We start from the raw sequence: 14768 nt of genomic DNA, 5'->3' as shown, positions 1-14768 counted from the left end.
CCATTTCTAGTCTCCTCTATGGTGATAAAAGTCAGTCTTTCTTAGTTGATGAAACTCCCCTAAGAGGATCTATGACAATTGACTTCATTTTGGAGGACCTGTTTTTAGGCAGATAGAGTTTTGAGAAAGCTTCCTCTAGTGTTTGCTGTTTTTCAAATGCCTTTAGCTCAAAATAATCCTTATGCCAAAGAGATATATTTTAGGGTGGCACATTCTGCCATGCTTAATAGCTGGAAGAAAAAAATCAGCTGGAAATCTCGCTATCACAAAAACTAGCGTTAAATGTCTTTATATTGTCTGGTCATTTCAATGCTTAGAAGGAAGATACTTGTGAAAGGTTTCATACCAAGAGGCACAATAATAGCATTCCTTAAATGAACCAATACAAGTATATTTTATAATTAATTATCTTTTCATCCCATGAATGAGAAACCTTGTAACTGGGTTTGAACGTCAATTTGCAACCTGATATCCAGTTTTCCCCCACCCCCTCATTCTCTTTGGAGTTTTGTATCTTTGATAAGGAATGACAGTTGGCTTTAAAGGTTACAATTTCACCTACAATGAAACAAAATCTTTTTTTGTTTTTAAATATATTTTATTGATTATGCTATTATAGTTGGCCCATTTCCCCTCTTCACTCCCCTCCACCTTACACACCCCCTCCCACTCACATTCCCCCCCTTTATTCATGTTCATGTGTCATAAGTTCTTTAGCTTCTATATTTCCCATACTATTCTTGCCCTCCCTCTGTCTATTTTCTCCCTACCGTCTATGCTACTTATTCTCTGTACCTTTTCCCCCTCTCTCCTCCTCCCACTCCCCTGTTGCTAACCCTACATGTGATCTCCATTTCTGTGGTTCTGTTCCTGTTCTAGTTGTTTGCTTAGTTTGTTTTTGTTTTAGGTGTGGTTGTTAATAACTGTGAGTTTGCTGTCTTTTATTGTTCATATTTTTTATCTTCTTTTTCTTAGATAAGTCCCTTTAACATTTCCTATAATAAGGGCTTGGTGATGATGAACTCCTTTAACTTGACCTTATCTGAGAAGCACTTTATCTGCCCTTCCATTCTAAATGAAAGCTTTGCTGGATAGAGCAATCTTGGATGTAGGTTCTTGCCTTTCATGATTTGGAATACTTCTTTTCAGCCCCTTTTTGCCTGTAAGGTCTTGGAGTGGACCAGAAGGAAGAAAAAAAACATACAATCAGAAAAGAATGGAGAGCTAAGAATTCAAAAAAATGAGGAGAGGCTTAGGAACCTCCAGGACATCTTTAAATGTTCCAACATCCAAATTATAGGGCTACCAGAAGGAGAAGAGGAAGAGCAACAAATGGAAAAGTTATTCTAAAAAATAACAGAGAACTGTTATTTCCTTTGCCCCAATCTGGCAAAGGAAATAGACTTCCAGGAAGTCCAGAAAGCTCAGAGAGTCCCAAAGAAGTTGGATCCAAGGAGGAACACGCCAAGGCACATCATAATTACATTATCCAAGATTAAAATGAAGGAGAGAATTCTAGAAGCAGCAAGAGATAAGAGGACACTAACCTACAAAGGAATTCCCATCAGATTGTCAGCTGCTTTCTCAAATGAAACAAAATCTTATTGCCAGTCCCCAACTCCCTGCAACTGTGGTATTGAAGCTGATAAGACCATAAGAAACAATTTTAAAGTGCTCTATGGCCCTGGCTGGTGTGGTTCAGTGTGTTGAGTGCTGGCCTGTGAAACCAAAGGGTTGCTGGTTCAGTTCTCAGTCAGGGTACCTGCCTGAATTGTGGGTCAGGTCCCCAGTGGGGACCGTGTGAGAGGCAAACACACATTGATGTTTCTCTCCCTCTGTTTCTCCTTCCCTTCTCCTCTCTCTAAAAATAAATAAATAAATAAATCTTAAAAAAGAAAACATTATACGATCTTTTTAAAAGATAAAATAAAATGCTATATAATCTGCAACAGTTTAGATTTTTCATAAATTTCTTAATATTGGTTATATCTCACCTTAGTATTGTATCTTATCAACAAATTGTATAATAATTAACTCAAAACAGAATTGCCTGATAGATAAGAGTTGGCATTTCAAAACAAAGCTATAGCCAATACATCTGAGTTTGATTCATATAAATTAATATGATTTATGAAATTGACACTTTTATATATTAGTACAGAATGGATAGTGTTAGATGCTCCAAATATAGTTTTAATGTTCCTTGTGATTCTCATGGATTTTTTTTGTACTGGGAAAATGATTATATGATAAGACTTTGTGAGTGATAAAACAAACCATAAACAACCAAACATTTTCCACTGGCTTCCAATGAAGTGTCTGTGTGTTTAAGTATTCTCAAGCAACTACCATTTTAGTCAAGGTTCATTGTTCAAAGTTAATTGAAATAGAAAAATGTGGCAGTTTTTCCTTTAGTTGACAGCAAATATATATGTAATAAAGATAGTTGTATCTTACAGCTCTGTATTTTCCCTGTTTAATTGATCTGGTAAGAGAGACACTCCTTTTGACCAATTTCCCATGTCAACCTCAAAAATAAAAATAGCCAGTTATTTTACTGGCAGTTGAGTTTATGTGGGAATAACAGAGAATTTTAATTTGGGACAAGCAAGCTACGGTGAACCATAGGCTAGTCCACAGAGATAAAGGGAAGGCCCGCTTTTATTAGCTTTAGGAGGAACGTGGGAAGACTGTTCACTGGAGAACAAGAGTTAGAGGCTGTGGTGGTTTTCCATAGGCTGCAAGTGGGCGTTAGTGTGTTGCAGCTAGGGCAAGGACAGATCCTCCTTCCTTTTCATAAAAGCAGGAGATAAAATTCCCCCGTGAAAAATGTCCTCCCTTGCTGAAATAATTATCTTCCTTCTTCCTCCTGGTTTGGTAGGCTGCAAGAAGTGGTACTTGTGTGAGAGCTCCCCCTACAGGGCTTCTCGACTCCATTTTAAATGAGGTTTCTTTTATTATTATATTTACCCCCTTCCAACATATTTCACTCATTGAGAACATTTGTTGTGTATTTCTTGGGAAATATCATTTTATAAATGTCAGCAGGATTTATTTTGAATTCTTAGACTATCTCTCTGGCCATCTGATGAGATTCACATACTCTTTTGTTTGGGCAGAAGTTTAAATATAATACATTATTCAAAAACTTTGTTTTTGCTCTTATTGTCTGCATTCCCTTTGTGCTTGTCTAGATTTTGATTGCAGGTAGTTTCAGGACAAGTAAGATGTCTGCTTAATTTTTTATAAAGAAAGTAACTTGGAGTATTCAGGACAGTGTCCCATTCATCTGGTAAAATTAAGTGCTAAAGTAATTTTTTGTTGGTTTTCATTTCTTATGACTTTTTTTTTGTGGGCTGCTGACAATGTCTCCTACTTTTCACTTACTTCTATTTGGAAACACCATGCTATAACTGTGGATTTGTCTCCAAAAAACTAAATACTTCCCAGGATTTCATTTTGTTTTTTTTCTATTATAGCCAGCAGTCAGCAGAAGACCTTGCCCGTGTCCCCGCCAACTCCACTAGCAACATCTTGAATAGGCTGCTGGTCAGTTATGATCCCCGGATCAGACCGAATTTCAAAGGTTCGTTCCCCTCCACGCCTGCAAATAGCTCTGTTCTGTGCAGTTCAAAAAATGAATTCTATCAGCATGAAAGCCTTTATTTATGATACTTAATACAATAACATTTCCAATTAATATGTGACTTTTCCAGAATGTTCTTCGATTCAGAGCAATGTAATGTTAAACATGTTCCAAAAATAAGCCAAACATTACTTCTAATAGTTTTATATGGTTTTCAATTTTTTAAAGGAAATATCATGAAATAATAGACTAACCTCTTAATAGGTTTTCTGCGTACTTAGTATTCTTAACTTTGGTGATTTAAAATTTAGTCTCAGGTTGAAGCGCTGGCTTTCATTCACAGGCACCAAAGTTACATTTGGTAGGAAAGTGACCATCTACTCATTCAGGGATAGAGAACAGTTCTGATGTGTATTTAGATTCTTTTTCACCGTTTTCTAGCCTTTCACATTGATAAAAAAATTCCCTCTATTCTTTTGCTGGGGGAAAAAAAAGATGGCCATGTGGTTTTTAAAAACACGTTAACTTGTGTGAAAACAAGTGACTGTGTTTTCTACAACATAGACTGATTTTACCCCAACAAAATATTACAGTTTACCATAGCTTTCAAGAACAAAATCCATACTTGCTATAAAAGTCCTGAGAAGATTGTAGAGCTAGGACAGGTATTAATGTCGATCAGATTAACATTATAAAGCTTCATTTTTTTTTCCTTCACAGAAAAAAAAAAGTCTGCAGCTGCTTCTAGTCAACTGAAGTTATACAACTATGTTGTAAAAACAGGGATTTTTGTTCATTACCAGAACCTACTCAGTTACTTTCAACAACAGCCATGGTCTGGATTGTCACATGTCTACCATATATTGATTCACCACCTGTTTTTCATCAGTCGGTGGTTATGTGGCTGAAAGGCTAAATTCACATATTCTCTTTGTTAGCCCAACCAGCAGCCCACAATGAGTAAAGAAAAAAAAGGCAAGAAAGAAATTTGCAACATTATACCTTAGTTCTCACTCCATGAACTTTCAAATTATTTTCCAAAAGGTCAGGCAAAAATCTGTATAATGACTCTGTTATACATCTAATTAACTTTGAGTTTGCATGAATTAGAAATAAAAATATAGTAGTTATACATACAAGTTATTGAATATTGATTGCTTTACTAATTCAAGTAAGAATTCCAGATCATTATAAAATTTCAAAAACTTAAACCATATTTTTAAATGATATTTTGTAAAGAATAATTTACATTTTCTTAAAGGAAATGCATCAACTAAATTTGTTTTTTACTTTATTTTTATTTTTTACACCATTACAGGTATCCTCATTCTGCCCCTCTTTGCCCGCCTGAAGTTCCCCCACCCTTGTTCCTCCTTCCCTCTGGCCATCACCACACTATTGCCTGCATCTATGAGTTAAGCTTATATGTTCTTTGACTAATTCCTTGCCTTTTCTCACCTGGCCCACCCCTCCCCCTCCCCTCTGGCAGTTGTCAGATAACTCCATGTATTCATGCCTCTGTTTCTATTTTGGTTGTCTATTTATTTTCAAAGGTAAATGTATTTTCTCAGAGTCTTTACAATTTAAAGATAAATATTTCTGGAAAAATAACAAAATACAACAACTCATTTTATATTTGTGTAATTATCCCTATTTTTAAAAAATAGGTTATCAGTAATTGTGAATATGATATACTAAGACCTTTGATTTATAATTTTATATCCATGAGGATTGGGGCAGAAAAGATAAAAATCAAATGCATAAACCATGAAATATGAAGATTCTGACTAAGTTTTTACAGCCACTAAATATATCCTTAATTTTTATTCACAGGTATTCCTGTTGATGTAGTAGTCAACATTTTTATCAACAGCTTTGGATCCATTCAAGAGACCACCATGGTAAGAGTACAATTAATTTAATTTTTTAATTATCAAAATTTAACCTAAAGCATAGTGAGAGGAATAATATTAGAGCTGAAAAACAATGGGTAACTCTAAGGAAAAAATGCATGCTCTTTACTGGTATAAAATAATCCACCTCCAAGGTTAAGTTAGTGACTCCAGTGGCTGTGTAATGTTATAATTCAAATTTAGCCTTAATACTGCGTCAAAACTTATGGACTTGAAAAATTACCATACTCACTCTGAACAATTAATTGGATACCACCTGGAAAGAGGATTTATGCAATTAATACTCTGGGACAACATATTTTCCCCAATATGCCCATATGTGTAAGCATTGGAAATGTCTGAGTGTTGACAGGTTTTTAATTGCAGTTTCCTGAGGAGGATCTTTGCTTTCTCTGTTGGACTAATTTTGTGATGTGTGGGGCAGAGGACTGTGAAAAGCAAAATCGATCCTCATGAAATATGACCATGGAGCTCCCTGAAAATATTATGCAATGGGGGAAGCAGCAAGGAAAGGCACAGGGGAATGGGAAGAAGGGACCGTCAAGATGCTACCTTGAAGGAACAGAAAAGAAAGGTTTCAGGAGTAGCTGCTGTCCGTGAGGAATGGCAGCTTTGAGACACAGACAGCCATGCGGCATGGGTAGAGTTTCTGAGCGGTAGATGATGTAATTCCCCCCAGCTTCTCAAAAGACATTCGGGAAAGTCTACTTGGTTTCTGATGTTTTAGAACATAGATTTGTGCCCATTTTTGAAAAACCACATGCTGAAATGATACTTCAGGTGGGAGAAAGAAGGCTCGGGTTCTTTTCTATTTTTGAGATACTTTTTTAAGTAATAATATAAGGTGTGGGTTGAAAGCCTAGTGATAATGGTCAGAGTACAGTACAGTTATTCAGGGAATATCTCAGACTAGAGAAGGAATGAATAAAACTTCCCTTTATTCCTAGTAGGAGCGTAGTATGCTACAAAAGGAACTGTATGCTGCATTAAATCATAATGCCTATTTTTATCTGTGATCCTAATGAGAATGTCATTTTTTATAGAAGCATGCATTTAGCCCCTGAATAATTGATTTTCTTAAGCAATGTGTAAATATTTTTTTTAGAGAATTATTTTAAAAGATTTGGAATCAAGTCCAAAATTCAATTTCATTTAGTTCACCTAAATGACATAGACATACAGTACAGATCAGTAGAAGTCAGCTCTGAAATATAATATAAATTACCATATATCACTCACAAGACAAGTGTAGCACTCATTAACTGAACATACGATTAGTCTATCTATCAAAGCACTTCACTTTGCAGAGAGTAAGAGAGCTCGTTTTCTCAAGGTGAAACTTTCAGGGGAGCTATTTGGTCTCTGCACTTCATACTCTATTGTATCTTTTACGACACCCCTATACTCAACCTAAAACACCATGGCAAGGTGTCACAGCCTGCAGGAAACACCCTCAACCCTCTTTTGCATTTGAGGACAACTAATGCAAGGATATTTTTCCCATTCACATAAAGGCTACCTGTGTCATAGATTAGTATGTATCATTAATGTATCTGTCATTTAATAAATATTGAATTGCCTTCCCAATATGAGAAATCTAAACTCCTCTACGTCTCATCAATAGTTACTTGATTACATCAAGTTGAAAACACCTGGGAGAAAAGGGTGTTAAAAAGGGACAACTTTTCTACAGATTACTGGCTTCTCAGACTCACTTTGTACCTTCTTTTCAATCCAGGCTTCCATTTCTATTACTTATTTGTTAATTAAATATGATAGCTTCTTTTGTGTGTGTATTTACTTTATTCTCTAATGAACTATAAAATCCTTAAAGTCAGGAATAACTTATTCTACTTCTCCATTTTCAATAAGATACAGATGACAATAGGCACCAAATAAATACTGAACAGATAAATATGCAAATTCTTATACTAGCTAAAATTGATTGAATAGATGGACAAATAAATTCTGCTATTTGCTGAGCACAAAGTGAGTCAAAGAAGCCATACAACAATTGGCAGGAAAATGTTAAATAATAAATGCGTGTGGAACATTTGTTTGGTTAAATAACAGACTGGATAATGTTATTATTGTAGAGTATTAATTTTAGAGACCTCTCTCCAGAGAACAAAATTATTTGTATTTGCTGTTTCTTTTGCTGCCTTCCAATTTGAGTTGTGCAGATATAAAGGTTCAGATTAGAAGCTGCCTTCATCATATAGCCTTACATATAGACTTACCATAATTATTATTTTTCGCTTTTAGTACTGTTTATTTCTTACATCCCCACAAAACAGTATATTATAGGTGGGTCTTTTGAGATGGTCATATTTTTTTAAAGATTTTTAAAAAGATTTTATTTATTTATTTTTAGAGAGGGAAGGGAGGGAGAGAGAGAGAGAAACATCAATGTGCAGTTGCTGGGGGCCGTGGCCTGCGACCCAGGCATGTGCCCTGACTGGGAATGGAAACCTATGATGCTTTGGTTTGCAGCCCACGCTCAATCCACTGAGCTATGCCAGTCAGGGCTTTGAGATGGTCATATTTTATAGATTTTCTCAATCTTTTAATAAGCAAATGGGCTGACAGTTGTTTAATGGCTGGGAAAGGCACAAGCTATTATAGATATATAGATAACGCTAAGATGCCTTCTAAGGAGGAAAAATGCATCTAAGACAAAACATCTTCATAAAATTATATATATACAATGTATACACACATACCCCCACACACATTTTCTTGATGTATTCATCTTTTGCTGGATGGACACAGAGGTTGATTCCATACCTTGGCTATTGTAAATAATACAGCAGTGAACATGGGAATACAGGTATCTATTCTAGATCATGATTTTTCCCTTGTGTAGCCACAGGTGGGATTGCTAGACCATATGGTACTTCTACTTATAATTCCTTGAGGAACCTCTATACTGTTTTCTGTAGTGATTGTATCCATTTACATTCCCACCAACAGTGTACAATGGTTCCCTTTATTCCACATTCTTGCCAGCATTTGCTATATCTTGTCTTTTATGCAATAACCAGAGAGGATATTTCTTAAAAACAAAATAAAATAAACCTCACAAACAAGAGTTTGGGAAAACAGGGAGCAATAGTTTTGTCTAAATACTGGATATGAGTTCATGGAAACAACATGTACACAGTGTGTGAGTTGTGATAATAGACAGGCTTGTGCTACAATGTGTTGTGTACTTGATATGTTATACCCTAAAAAAGAGTGGAACAAATACAAAAATAAAGCAAAAAAACCCAATAAAATATTTTGCCTGGCATAGTAACTCTCAGTAATGGTGACTTTGGTTTTTATGCACCTTCAAATTAATGTAATAGTTCACAGTAAAATCTCATCCTAAAGAAAATGAACTATTTATTAGTAGCTGCAGTATACAGTTGTGGTTTCATTTATAAAGAGTCCTCTAGAAATTTCTCCTACAAAGATCTGCTAAAATAAAGGAAGCCTTACAATTTAGAAAGTTTTAATATTGCCCAACACTTTTCTCTGCAGCTCAAACCTTCTTAGCTCAACTGGCAGTTTATTCCAGAAAGCAAAATGTAGAACTCATAGCTCGGGGGTGGAGGTAACATGAATAGCTCCAAGGCAGGGAGCTGACAGACACAGGGCAGCTTCTGAAGGGAGAGAACAACCTGTTCTTCCACTGTATGAAGCTGATTGTCAAACAAGGAAGCAAGCAAGGTTATAAGCATTGGCACGGCTGTCAGGAAATTTTAACCATTTCTACTCAGAAAATATTCCTTCCTGCTTATTTGCTTTCTTAAAAAAATTCAAATGCTATCTATTGCCGGCTAAACTAAAAGTAATCTTAGATTTATTCACAAATCATAATTGTGTAGTAGAGGAAAACTCAGCCATGTTTATATTCCTTAGGTTTTTCACACTTCTGTGGTAATATGTGCCTTCGGCCTGTTTTAACAATTAATTTCAGAATTTTATAGTTTCTCTTTCTCATATCTCTTTGTTCATTTGCATCCTACAACTTTATGTTTTTATAAGGTATCATTATTAATACTGTGAGTGGTATTTACTGACATTAACAGTAACATCAACAAAATTGTTAAATAAATATAATCATCTTAATTTGAAGTTGCTAGAACAGTCACTTCTAATTGTATCAATTTACATGTTAGTAGTTGTGACAACTGAATTAACAGCATTCAAAACAGTAAGAATAGGAGAAATATTCCAAAAATTTATATGGAAACATGAAAGACTCCAAATCACCTCAGTACTCTTCAGAAAGAAGAACAAAATTGGAGGTACTACACTACCTGATATCAAACTGTATTACACGTCCAAAGTGATCAAGACAGCATGGTATTGGCATAAAAAACAGGAATCTAGATCAATGGAACAGAATAGAGAGCTCAGAAATAAAAACCACATTTTTACAGTCAATTCATACTTGGTCAAAAAGGAAAAACATACAATGTGGTGAAGACAGTATATTCAAACAAAGGTGTTGAGAAAATTGGACAGACACCTGCAATAAAATGAAACTAGACCATCTCTTTACACCATACAATAGAATGAATTAATAATGGACTGAACATGTAAGTTGTGAAACCATAAAAATTCTAGAAGAATACATAGACACTGAAATCTCAGACATTTGTCCTAGCAATATCTTTTTCCTGATGTATCTGCCTCAGGCAAGGGAAGCAAAAGAAAAAATAAACAACTGGAACTATATCAAACTAAAAAGCTTTTGCACAGCAAAGGAAACCATCAACAAAATGAAAGGTAGCCTACTAAATGGCTGAACACGTTCACCAATAATACATCTGATAAGGTGTCAATTTCCAAAACTTATAAAGATCTTATAAAACTCACACCAAGAAAAAGAAAGAAAACCCAAACAATCCAATTAAAAAAATTGGCAAAGGACCTGAATAGACTCTTCAAAGAGGAAATACAGATGGCCAATGAGCATATGATAAGATGCTCAACATCACTAATCATCAGAGAGATGCAAATCAAACCACAATGAGCCATCACCTCACACCTGTCAGAATGGCTGTCATCAATAAATCAACAAACAACAAATGTTGGCAAGGATGTGAAGAAAAGAGAACACTTGCACCTTGTTGGTGGGAATGCAGATTGGTGCAGCCATTGTGGAAAACAGTATATAATTTCCTCAAAAATATTAAAAATGGAACTGCATTATGACCTAGTGATTTTGCTTCTGCAAATATATCTGAAGAAGCCCAAAACACTAATTCAAAAGAACATATGGATCCCCATGTTCATTGCAGCATTATTCACAATCACCAAGATATGGAAGCAACCCAGCTGCCCACCTGGAGATGAGTGGATAAAAAAACTGATATATTTACACAATGGAAAACTGGGGCCATAAAAAAGAAATAAGTCTTACCTTTTGGGATAGCATTGATGGATCTAGAGAATATTATGCTAAGGGAAATAAGCCACTCAGAGAAAGACAAATACCACATGATTTCATTTCTTTTCAGAATCTACTAAAAAAAAAACCTAAACTAAGAAACAAAATTGAAACAGAGTCACAAACACATAGAACAGACTGACAATTGTCAGAAAAAAAGGGATGTTAGGAGACCAGCGAGAAAGGTGAAGCACTTAAGCTAAACAAACAAACAAACAAACAAAAAACAGACACTGACAATGGTATGGTGATTGCCAGAGGGAAAGGGTGGTGGGGAAAGGTGGGAGAGGGAATAGTGGGGGATAAATGGTGGCAGACAGAGACTTGACTTTGGGTGGTGAATACAGTATTCAAATGACATGTTATAGAGTTGTATATTTGAAACCTGTGTGGCTTTATTATCCAACATCACCTCAATAAATTCTATTAAAAACAATAAGCAGAATGGTTTGTTAGAGGCTAGGTGGCATCGACTCTCCAGTTATGTTCGTTTACACAGTCCGGCAGAAGTAACGCCTGCTTGAGTGTGGTTAGTAGGGTAATAATATGGGTGCGATAATTTATAGTTTTATTTTGAACATTTCACCTAAAATGTCATATGACTGTGATATTATGTTACAGAATTACATGCTTATGATTTTGTAATAAGAGATTTGTAATAAAAATGGAGTGTTATTTGTGCCAGACCCCATATTTGTTAATTTTTTCATTCAATTCTTACCTTTGGCTTAAATCAGTATGATTTTTCATAATTGAAAATGTGAACTATGACAGTATGGTGATTGCTGGGGAGAGGGGGTGGTGAGAGGTGAAGGAGAGTACAGAGGGGATCAGTGGTGATGGACAGAGACTTGACTTGGGGGGCAAACACACAATGCGGTGTACAAATGATGTGTTGTGGAGTTGTGCACCTGAAACCTGTATAATTTTGTTAACCAGTGACAGCCCAATAAATTTAATAAAAAAGAAAATGTGAACTATTGCACTCATGGGAAGGAATGAGTATTATGGTTCTTCGTAACAATCTATACACAGGCACTTTATCTCACCAGAAATCATAAGAGCTCTTTCATGGAAATAAAAGCTTATTTTTATAATCCATTCTCTCTCTTTGGTTTAGGCATGCTTTGTAATTAAATTAAATTATTACTGCACTGAAACTCATGATCCTGTCAGACTTTCTGTGCCGTTCTGCTGCATTACTTTTGTGTTTGTTTTAATAATAGACTTCAGCTCTTTTTGAACAACACAGTTGTGTCTGTCAAGAAAGAATAATCATATTTGAAGTCAACTAATATAGAAATTTAAATTTATTTCCTTAAAACATGTCCTAGTTGTAGTATTTTTTGTACTTTAATATTTTTGTTACTGACTTTTCAGTATTATCTCATTTATTATAGAGTAATATTAAACATATAGGGTGGGGCAAGAGTAGACTTACAGTTGTGAGTACATGACACACAGAGTTTATTTCTGTATTATTATTTATTAATTACTCTATTATTTTCCATATAAACAACTGTAAACCTACTATTGCCCCACCCTGTGTTTGTTTCATTTTTTTCTGTTTTATATCTTAGATACACAGCCTTAAAATGGCTTTATATTTATTTTTCCTCATATTATTTATCTTCGGGGTTTTTACCCTGTGGTAGGCTAAGTAATGGTCCCCCAAAGATGTCTGTGCCCCAATTATTGGAACCTGTGATGTTATTTTACAAGGTAAAAGAGGGTTTGTGTGATATTAAGGATCTTAGATGGAGGAGATTATCCTCATTGTCCAGGTGGGTCTAGAATCATCACAAGGGTCAGGAGGGGCAGAGTCAGCAGATGTGATGAAGACAGTATGAAGTTGGATGAGATGAGCTACGGACCACAAGGAATGCAGGTGGCCTCTGGAGAATGAAAAAGCAAGGAAATGGACTCTCTTCTCAGAGCCTCCAGAAAGACCAGCCCTGAGGATGCCTTGACTTCAGCCCAGTGAAATGGGTTTTGATGATCTGAACTTCAGAACTATAACATAATAATTTGTGGTGTCTTAAGACAGTATTTTGTAATTTTGTTATAGCAGCAATATGAAACTAATACATATTCTGATGAATACTTGTTAAATTTTTTCTCTCCAATTCTGTTGGAGGATTATCTGATTATATATAATAACTCCCAAGTGCTGCTGGAGACTTATGCATATATATATATGAACTTTATATATATATATATATATATATATATATATATATATATATATATAAACTTTTTCAATATATGTAAATGCCAAAATAACAAGTGGTTCTGTAATCAGTGATTACTGAAAATTCTCATTCTTTAAAGTAAATCATAATAACAAAGATTTGAAAGAGATTCTATGTTTTTGGTATGTCTGTCTCCTTTCCTTATAAAAGTTACTTTTTTAGTGTATCTACCTTAAAATGAAGAATAACACTATTTGTTATTTATACTGTCCTCTACTTTTTCCTCCTATCTTTATTATTTCAGAAGCATTCTTGATTAAACATCACAAGTAAAGTATCATATTAGGCAATAAGGAAGAAGGAGAAATATCCAAGTGTTATTTTCTCCTTCCAGTAATTTGTCATTGTTATCAGCTGATATAGAAAAAATTAAATTAATGGTGTGAATAATGCTAGACAAATATTCTAACCTGTCAAAATATCACAGATGCCATTACTTTACTTCTGTGTTTACTAGAAGCATGTTGGGTGGTTTTTACATAGACAACTCAGCAGACTGCTGCTCGTATGGAGAGTATAGTTCAGTGCAACACCATCGCATCGCCAAGCAGGCACTCCTAATAAAAATGGAATATTGGCAGAGGTCTAGAAAAATTTAAATATCCATAAGGTATAATTCAATAATGTTTAGCTAAAAGCCTTAAAATGACATATGGAGAAAAACTGTTAAATATAATCCAGAAATTTTTACTGACATGTTGTTATCTTGCAGCTCTTCCATGGAAATTCTAACCTCGCAAACCACTACATTTGAATTCTTTTGAAACCAGGCTTACAACAGCTCCGTTGACAGAACTTTAATTATAATGCTGCCAGATGCTATCAGAGCTGATCTCCTTTAGTTCACTGAATACTAATTTTTTTATCATAATGTAAAGAAAACAAGTGAGTTAAAGTTTGCATATGTGAGAGTTATGTAAAAAAAATTAGAAGTAGCCAGAAGAGCTATCCTAAAAACAATACAGAATACAAATAAAGTGTTCTTAATATTAAAAGTATCATTAATGAAATTTAATCAGTTTCAATGTCTTGTTGTGAAATGTTTTATTGCCTTGAAGAAATAGTTTAATTTGAGTGTTAATTGGTACTGAACATTTTGGAGACCATCCATTTTTCAGATAATGACTAATAGTGTGCTATTCGGAATAAGCAATGAGTAGTATTTGTTACCAATTCTCTAAACACAATTAAGTAATTTCCCATTGATAAAATAAGTCTCTTTCTAATGGGAATTTGTTCATTGCAAAATAAATGATAGAGCTATAATTATTGTGATTGAGTACTTGAAAATGAAAATAAATATGTTTCAAAGATAATCTAATAAAGAACATTTGAAATGCCAATAGCTACCTATCATTTAGAAACTCTCATAAAACATTAATCAAAGCATACTAACTAATGTGCTTGTATCTTTTAATGAGTGTTCCATCCAAACTATTAATTTATGTTGTAAAATGTCAATATATTCTTAAAAGATATATAGGCTTGCCATAACTTGTATTGAATTATAATAGTATATACCTATATAACTAATAGAAAAGCAACTTTGAGACATTTTCATAATGAAATAATGA

General features: G+C 34.6%; 1 protein-coding gene across 2 annotated transcripts in view; it reads left to right on the top strand.

Moving 5' to 3' along the window:
- Nucleotides 1-14768, top strand: part of GLRB (glycine receptor beta) — a 52938-nt gene that overhangs the window by 16952 nt on the left and 21218 nt on the right. For both annotated transcript variants that reach the window (XM_028520958.2, XM_036031970.1), the window contains exons 3-4: nucleotides 3480-3586; nucleotides 5420-5487. In XM_028520958.2, the coding sequence (XP_028376759.1) occupies nucleotides 3480-3586; nucleotides 5420-5487 (175 nt within the window). The remainder of the gene's footprint in view (nucleotides 1-3479; nucleotides 3587-5419; nucleotides 5488-14768) is intronic.

This window comes from Phyllostomus discolor, chromosome 8 (genome assembly GCF_004126475.2).
Source record: "Phyllostomus discolor isolate MPI-MPIP mPhyDis1 chromosome 8, mPhyDis1.pri.v3, whole genome shotgun sequence".
NCBI classification, from domain to species: domain Eukaryota; kingdom Metazoa; phylum Chordata; class Mammalia; order Chiroptera; family Phyllostomidae; genus Phyllostomus; species Phyllostomus discolor.
Note: the sequence above shows the minus strand (reverse complement) of the source record. Positions and strands in the feature narration are given on the sequence as shown.